The sequence below is a fragment of the Apis laboriosa genome, unplaced genomic scaffold (assembly GCF_014066325.1).
Source record: "Apis laboriosa isolate Shangri-la unplaced genomic scaffold, ASM1406632v1 scaffold14452_cov158, whole genome shotgun sequence".
NCBI classification, from domain to species: domain Eukaryota; kingdom Metazoa; phylum Arthropoda; class Insecta; order Hymenoptera; family Apidae; genus Apis; species Apis laboriosa.
The window spans coordinates 64,383-73,339 of record NW_025221536.1 but is presented as its reverse complement, the minus strand read 5'-3'; the positions used below and the strand labels follow the sequence as shown (position 1 = coordinate 73,339).

General features: G+C 33.4%; 1 protein-coding gene across 5 annotated transcripts in view; it reads right to left on the bottom strand.

Annotated features, from left to right (window-relative positions):
* Nucleotides 1-209: 209 nt before the first annotated feature.
* Nucleotides 210-8,957, bottom strand: part of LOC122721130 (protein NDRG3) — a 29,824-nt gene continuing 21,076 nt past the window's right edge. For 3 of the 5 annotated variants that reach the window (XM_043948439.1, XM_043948440.1, XM_043948438.1), the window contains 5 exons: nt 8,739-8,859; nt 6,422-6,710; nt 4,836-5,105; nt 4,338-4,422; nt 210-475 (listed from right to left, as the gene is read on the bottom strand). In XM_043948439.1, the coding sequence (XP_043804374.1) occupies nt 330-475; nt 4,338-4,422; nt 4,836-5,105; nt 6,422-6,710; nt 8,739-8,859 (911 nt within the window). In that variant the 3' untranslated portion in view covers nt 210-329. Of the gene's footprint in view, nt 476-1,689; nt 1,811-4,337; nt 4,423-4,835; nt 5,106-6,421; nt 6,711-8,738; nt 8,860-8,957 lie in introns of all 5 variants that reach the window. The other 2 variants (XM_043948441.1, XR_006347867.1) reach the window with 2 other exon arrangements.

Genomic DNA, 8,957 nt, shown 5'->3' with positions numbered 1-8,957 from the left:
TTTCGTACCATCCAAAACTGTTAATTCTAGTTATCTTAACGTTAATATAAATAAAAGAAATAGGAGCAACTTAAAACAAATCGATAAAAATAAGAATATTCTTAAAACTAAAATTCGAATAGGATGTTAATTTGTTAAACGAAAATAAAAAGTTAGAGCCACGTCCTTGCTCCAATAAAATTTTAAAAAATATCGATGTTCGATTTGTGATTTTCTTTTCCCTTCTTTTTCTTCTTTTTTTTTTTTTTTCTTTTTTCTTTTTTTCTCTTTAAGTTCTTGCATGGTTTGTCATTCGAAAAAAATCAATGGTAATTTTTTTCAAGAAAAATTTAACAAACGACTGCCTCCGATATGGGATTCTCGGTGATGTGTATAGTCGCGGTGGGCCAGTCGATTTTCTTACTGCAAACATGATTCAATCCCTCGAGAGAAGCCAGTCTGTAGTCAGCCATTTTCAACGGTGATAATGGTGCCACTGTAAAGAAAAATAAACGAAAATTCCAGGTCAGAGTAATTTGAGTACTAAATAACATTTTTTTCATCCTCGCATCTAGGTTGTTAACCCGAAAGTACCCATATATATATATATATGTTCCGTACATTTGAAAAAAGTAATTTGTATCGTAATTAGAGAAAAAATACGGAACATAAAAACATGAAAAAACGAATAGATTCAATCATCGATTTAGTTTCGATCATCGAAAGAAAGAAATAAAAATAAAATTAAAACAAGACTAAAAGAATAAAGGTAGAAAGGCTTGCATGCAAAACGAGAAACGAAAAATTAGAATTATGTGTGTGTTAGAGTGAAACTGTTTTATGTGCAAAGCATGTGAATCGGAATCGGCACAATCTGTTATTCGCTATTCTACTGCCCAGTAATGTGCGGAGTTTTTCTTTCGTTGCATGTTTTAATAAACTATCTGTTAATGTCCCACATATGAGTAAATGCTGCTACAAGAAAATAGATTAAATACTCTTGCATTTGGAAATAGCCTGTGCATACGTTCATTAAAAGATCGATTTCTACGAGGAAATGATATAAAGCTCTAGAAAGATTTCTGATTTATCGTTGATTGATAAGGTTATTTCATACCAACTATCGATAAAAAAAATTAAGAACTCAGTCGATAAAACTTTACCATGATCTTGTAATCCTAGTAAATGAATCCTCTTTTCGTAGTGAAAATATCGAGAAATTCATTAAATAAAAAGTTAGTTAAACAAATGTATGAATGTGCGATGCAATTTTGAACTAATCCTCTCGCTGTAAGTAACGATATACTTGATATATTTTAATTACAATCGCTAAAATTGTGCCATCAATTTCTCTGTGTATAAAAAAAATTTTCATTCATCATGTATAATTTTACTTGAAAATTCTATTTTATTCCAAGATAAATAACATAACAGCGAGAAGGATAATGATTCTAAGATAATGATCTAAGATCTGAGATATAAAATGCACGAGAGTTTAGTAAGTCCGAAGAGATAAACCCATAACATCAACAACCGGAAGAATTAGCATCGTTTAAAAAAAAAAAAAAATGTACAATTAATTAGTTGCCTTTTGATAATCCTTCAGAGATATAGATAGAGAGAATATGCCCGAGGTCGTCCAAGATATGTTAGTCGTGATACATCATCATCGGTTAATACTTCCCGATAAAAGTTTGAATTCCGACTTACTTAACACATAGACGTGGCCTAACTGACCAACTGCGCGCTTGACTCCTTGCGGCCTTCAATTCCTAATTACAATTACCTTCGGGTGTTGTCGGCGTCACGGGCTTCCGCGGGGATCTCACCACTAAAAGGCACAAAGAAAAACAAATTTTCTTTAAAACATTCAAAAAACAAATAATGGATCATAACGTAGCGTAGGCCGTAGCGAACGTTCTCATAACTCTCTCTTCTCTCTCTCTCTCTCTCTCTCTCTCTCTCTCTCTCTCTCTCTCTCTCTCTCTTTTTTCATCGAAAAAAATCATTCTCGGGTGCGATGCATCGCTAGGCCGTTTCTCGTGTAATTAATACATTAAATAATAAAAATTAAGCAACGATTTTCGATCGCGATTGTCGTCCATGTTCATGATTTTTCGTGCAAAGCGATGAGAAATTATATTTTTTATTTGAAATGAAATGAATGAGTCGTAAAACAAAAAAAAGGGGGAGAAGGAGAAAGGAATGCTTTGGCTGTTCATATAGCAAATAATTTTGATCAAAAATTCTAATGCTACATATTCTTTTTTTTTTTTTTTAAACAACTAAAGCGTAAATTTTCCTGATATTTATTATGAACGAAATTTGAGAACAAGACACGTCTACGTTATAAACTTTTGTCTAAACTACTTAAACGATAGCGTGATCCTTAGCACTAGCAATAAGTAATTGAGAAGCAAAACAAAATAGCCAAAAAGCCGATACTACTTTACTGACTACTTCAGTTGATAGCACTAGATATTAATATATACGTACCACTCGATCGATCCGAGACGCGTGGGAAATAAAGGCGCAAGTCGGTGAACATTATTTTTTCTCATTTTTGCCTTTGATAATCATGTATATATATATATATTTTTTTTTTAAAGCTCTCATATAAATGATAAATGGTGGTGAGACTAAAGTGATGAATTCAACGTAATCCTTTTTCAAACCTCTTTTTATTTATCAAGTCGAGCCAGTGGCTTTCCAACGAAGGAAAGTACATGATCAAAGATGTTCTTAAATCTCAACGTATCAAGGATACTATAAGTTGATATTTATTAGAAATAAATTAAACGATTTATCTCATATCATGGTTCAAATAAAAGAAGAAGAAGAAAAAAAGAAAGAAAATGAAAAGAAGAGTGATCTTTTTTTAAAAAGAAATTTAAAGTGTCGATCCTTAATGCATCAAGGGTTAACAACATCTTGGCATCGCGCCATTTGTACAACATGAAAACTCTATTCGTATAACAGAGACGATCGTAACAACAACAATTAATATAACGATAATCATCACGATAGGAACAGTAAATTTAATTAGAACAACTTGGGCATAACTTGGATAATATTCGCAGATTACCTACCGAGTAAAAAATAATTAATAAAATGCGTTATCTGTTCGCTTTTTGAAGCGAGTCGAGTGGAGAAAAGAGATCGATAATAATTACTTAAGAGGAATTAAGCAAAACGTTGTTGTAATCATCGATGAAATATTGTACTCGCGCGATAAGTACACCGCTCTTTTTTTTTTTTTTTCTTCTGTTATTCGCGTTATTAACTGGGCGATAGTGGTAAAGCGTTGTGTTATGTGATAAGTGCTATCGTGTTTCTGTGACCAAGAAGCCAAAAAGAATAATAAACTTCAATCAGTCGCGAAATTAGCGTTAATCGTTCAAGAGAGCGTTTCAACCTCTTCGTATCCGCTCTTAATATATATTCAATGAAGCGATAAGAATAAATATGTATCAGGATATAAAGAGTAAATAAATAATTGGCGAACGTCAAGTCATACTTCGAATATGATTGCACGACAGATAGACGGCTACAGAGAAGAGAATCTGCAATAAAATCGTTTCTATATTTAATGGAGGGGGAGGGAGGTGTAGCAGAAACAACATTTGCTCCCTACAGCTAAATGCAGCTTAAAACCGACTTTCGCGCCGGATTCTAGCGAGTTCGAAGGCAAAGTGATCGAGGATGACTTAATTTACAAGCGTTATACTTCGTTATTCGGATCGCATATCAAACGGGATTCGAATACGACACGATGAAAAATTACGTGTTAAGGTCGGCTCGACGTGAAATAATTTTCCTTTTATGTTGCCGTTTTAACACGTGTGTTTGACGTTGATCCGGTTAAACGTGTATATAAGGCCAAAAAATACCGTTACTTGCTCAAATGTAGCATTCGAACTTAAGCCTACGAGTAAGTCACGATTTATAAGACACGTTATGCGTTTTCTCGTGTCCGTATATCTTGTTACGCAAGAGAGCACGCGAAACGTCTTTGTGAAATCATTAACACCTGATTCATTGTCCGTGAATGTTAATCGGCCAACTACGTTGCAGGTTATTCAATGTGTACAATTATATCAAAAATCTATCCAGTTAATTGAATTTTTATTTAATTCGTTTTTTTTTATTTTTATTTATTTTTATTTAATTCGTTTTTTTTTCTTTTTTTGACGACTCGGTAATCAATGAGAGGTCATAATTTTTGCATCGCGTGCTCTTTCACGAGGCAGCATGGCGCGAGTCGAGTTTCGTTTATACCAATGAGAATCGATGAGAATAGTCGTTTGACAATTCGATAATTAATGTCTAAAGCGTGGTTCGCCAGCGCGCTCACTTACCATATCCTTCGCCCTGCAGAAATAGTCGAAAGGCCTCGCTTACTTTGCCCGGTTGCTCCTCCAGTACCATTCCGCAATCAGAAATCTGTGAATAAAGATGAAGATTGATTAGATTATCTGTTTAAAGCGGTAGCCAATTTTTATTATTACACTTGTGTAATAATCATCAATAAATGTAATTATAACATTCAAATATATCGTAACAATGAAGATATAATCGAATAAATTACAATATTTGCAATATTGAACGGTTTATGTTTGATTAAAATTTTAATTTAATTAATTTGAAATGGGAGGAAAAACTTACAATTATTTTGACTGCTTTCCGAAAATACAATTCGCAATTAAAAATCCATCCACGAAAGGGGTCGATCAAGAATTCCAAAACTCACGAAATATTTAACAAAGAGTCTCCCCACGGAATTAAACGGTTCGAAATACAATATTTTTAGCGATTCGTGGAAAATCTTTTTGATTAATGTTTCAAGAGTTTCGTACCTTCATCCAAGAGCTATTCATCGGATCTAATCGTCCATTTAACGTGACGGTATCGTCGACATGTGGGCTCAAAGCTCCTGTGATATTCATCACAGGTACACCAAGCGTGAGACCTTCCTTCTTACGCGTAGGATCTAATTCCCTCGTGATGTTCAGATCTGTACGACGAACGTAGCTGTCGATTAATAATGCCAGATTCGTTGGATTCACGCGACGCTCAAAATAATTCTTGTACACTTGTACAAGATCGTGATTCCTTTCCTCCGTGCCCTGAAAAATACGTATTCAAAATATGTAATATTTTCTTGAATTTACTTTGGTAGTTTCGTGTAAATCAAGTTAATTCTAATGATTGAAATGATCAAATTGACAAAATTAAAAAACCAACGCGTTAGAATTATTTTTAATATGTCAAATATGAGATCCTTCTATATGACGAAATTAAAATCATGAAATCAAAAAAAAAAAAAAAAATCAATCAAAACTCTTGTCTGTCTTCTGAATAACTTGATGGAAAAATTCCAAGGTCTCGAATATCTTCGTTTCATTTTTTTTTTTTACGGTCCAATTTCTTTGGTCAATGCGCAAAGGTAAAATAATCTTCAAGGCTCGCCATTAGCGTCGAACAGGAACAAATTTGAAATATAATAGTATAAAAAAGGAAGGCAAAATAAAGCGTTAAGGTACAATTTTCGTACCTTATTACGTCGAAGGATATTTATACCATAAACCTGACCTGCTTTTCTTTTTATTTTCCTTTTTTTTTTTGTTTTTTTCTCTCACGATATCTATGCCGTAACTCCATCAAAGAGCTACGTGTTGCATAATAAGAGCGAAGGAATTGTTGTTGATGGCCCGATCCAATTTTCCACGTTGCTTGGAAATACTCGACGGCATAAGCCTTCATTAAACTCGGTTCAACTTGTCAATAATTTATCAGTCTATGTTTCCGTGTAAACGTTGCTTAAATTAAGTTGCCTTGATAAAAGTTTGTAGATCATACAGACTATTGTCTGTCTTCTTGCATGCATGTCTCTCTGCGGTATGAATTACAATAGCTAATACCTCTTTTTCTTTTTACTGGTGTCAATATTATTTATTAAATAATACCAAAATAAATAAGTTTTATTAGCTATTGATTATTTAACTTTAATTTATGGGTTATTATTTCTATTTATTTTATCTGTAATTTGAAATGTCAGTAAAAATTATGAGTATAAAAAAATAATAAATAGTGTAAAAATAATGAATGTAAAAATAATTATAAATAGTTAAAAAATTTCTTACATTTCTTCTCTTCTTATATGAAGACAATATAAAAAAATAGCACATAACAAAATTTAAACTTACAAATTCTACTAACAATATTAACTTTAAAAACATTAAATCTCTCTTATTATTGAAATAAGAAAAATAAACGAAGAACTTGATCAAAATTATATATTTACCGGAACAAATGACATAACAAAAATTTTAAAAAATACCTACAAATTAGAATACAAATTTTAAACATAAATTTGAACATTTTAGAAAAAGGATATTGATTTTTTTCACGTTCCAAAATATTAATATAAATATATTCTCACCCTGCCAAAGTGATGCCACATCAGATAATCCAATACACCTTGAGTCATCCCCTGCGATCTCAAGTGGCGAACGTTCAGTTTCTGATATCCCCATTCGATCCAACCAGCTTGTGTCGACACGCAATTTATCAAGCACAGAGCATTGACCTTCTCGGGATGAGCAAGCGCGAATCTCGCTAGTATGTTGGCCCCTGCACCGACTCCAAAACCGATTACGGATTTCAGGCCAAAATGGCTCAATACGAAGAGCAGGTGTTCAGCCAGCTCGTCCATGGACGGATAGACGTAGCTGGAATATAATGTTTTACACAGATTTACATTCTAATTCGTCGAGATATCGCTATCTCTTCAATATCATTTACGAATCTATGATATTAGAAAGAAGGAACTTTAATGATTATACGTTGTGTGTCAATGTTTAAATTGTATTAAGGAAACTTTAATACCTCAATTTGAAATGGAATTGATGGGGAACCAATTTTCCACCGAGTCTTAGATAGGTATATACATATGTCAATATTTATCAATTTAATAGAGATGAAATGTATCTCTCCCTCGACGATACATGGAGATTTATTTACGATTTTCCCCAGCACGATATATTGAAAATGATAAACGAGGAGAATATTTGATTTCGTATTAATTGTTGTGCTGATTAAAGTTACGAATTTTTTTCGTTCTCTCTCATTGATAATAAATAAATATACATAAATAGATACTTGAATTGTTCTTATTATCACTAAATCTATCAGTTCGTTTGATACAGATAACGTGATTTTCAAGTTATTATTATAAATAAATCCTCAATTTTTTTTTTAAGTATAATTTTTCTTCCTTCATCAATATAAGACACCGAGGCAAATTTAAAATGTTGTAAAATGAAGATAATCTTGAAAAGAAAATTTTTACAAGTAAGATATAATCAGCAGAAATAATTGAGAAAATCGTAAGTTAAAATTCGTCGACATAAGTTTGTGTGAATTTTGAGAATTTCTAATTCACGATTAGAAACACAATATCGGTTTCCCTGACCAATTACATAACTTGCGAGCCACCGATAGAAATCGTAAAGTATCACCAAGACGATCGAATAAAAACAAATATACTTGAACCAGGCACTCGTCATGATACTTTACGATTTTGGCACGCGAGCAAAAATAATGTTTCTTAACCGTCTAGGTTGCATGAAAATCTGCAATGCAGTCTAAATTATTCCGTAACACTCTATTCAGTTACATATGCGTCTGTCGAGGTGAGCCTCGATCGTTTGAGGTCAGGTTAATCGGATGTCGTAGGTAGACACCGTCAATCTTCTAATTCCACGACGTAAACGATTCTCAACGATCCACTATCACTGTCCACTGTCATTCATCACGGTCGAGATCTCGTCCATATTCTCCTCTTTCGAAACGATAAATAAAAAATATCCTCGTCGACTATCCTCTCCTTTCGTTCGATGATAACGGAAGCTTTCAACTCCGTAAATCTCGATAAATCAGTTTTTGAAACGCGACGAGTTCATCAGCCGTTTCGCTCCAGCCATTTCTCGATTTCACGAGAGATTAGGCAAAGGAAAGGGGTAACTGCGCATCAACCGGTAAGATCGAATCCGTACAAGTGCGCAAACGGCGATAGTGAAGAGAAAGCGCGAGAAAGAATTCCGCGAAGAGGCATGAGGTAAAGGTAAAGAGAATCGCTCTTAAGGCGCGAAGAATCCGTCGTAAACGCGAAAGTAGGGACATACTCGGGGCTTCGACTAATTAGAATGTTAATTAGGTCATTGATTTGCACTAATTGAATTCACTGTCGCTTAAGTGAGGCGCGTGCACGATACTCTTGAATGGGATCTTGATATGTATGAGGAACGTAGGGAAATCAGTTTCTCTGTCTCTCTCTTTCTTTTTTTTTTTTTTTTTGTTTCGTCAACAGTTGTACCGAGAGTTAATTAGCGAACTCGTTACTGGACTTTGAAAACGTGTACTCGAACACGATTGACAATTGGTACTCGTTTATCAACTTTAAACTTGGTTGCTTTGATTAATGCACTCGTTTGTTCATATTCGCAAATGGAGAATTGCTATTTTGCGTTAATCGTTCGTTATTAATCACCTCGTGTTCCGCACGATATATATTCAAATTATGAAATAATTATAATGGAAAATTGATAATTTCGATATTCATTAGTCAAATATATATAAATTAATGTAATTTTTTAAATGGATCAATCGTCAAAGGTATCTGAGGGAAGGATAAAAGATTAGAATTATTAGTTTAGGTATCAATTTTGTAATAAATATTTAATAGAAAATATACTTACTCCTCAGGCAGCGTGGGTGCACCTTCTTCTTGGCCAGGTGCATTCACGTGATAAACGCAGAAATTCTCCAGTAAAACTCTCATGTCGATATAATTGAAGAACGCCTGGAAGCTCGATATATCTGAAAATAATGATCCATGTTTCCTTTCGTATTTTAAATATTAAGAAACATATCATCAATTGCTATATAAATTAATATAGCAATCATTGATTTCTTGA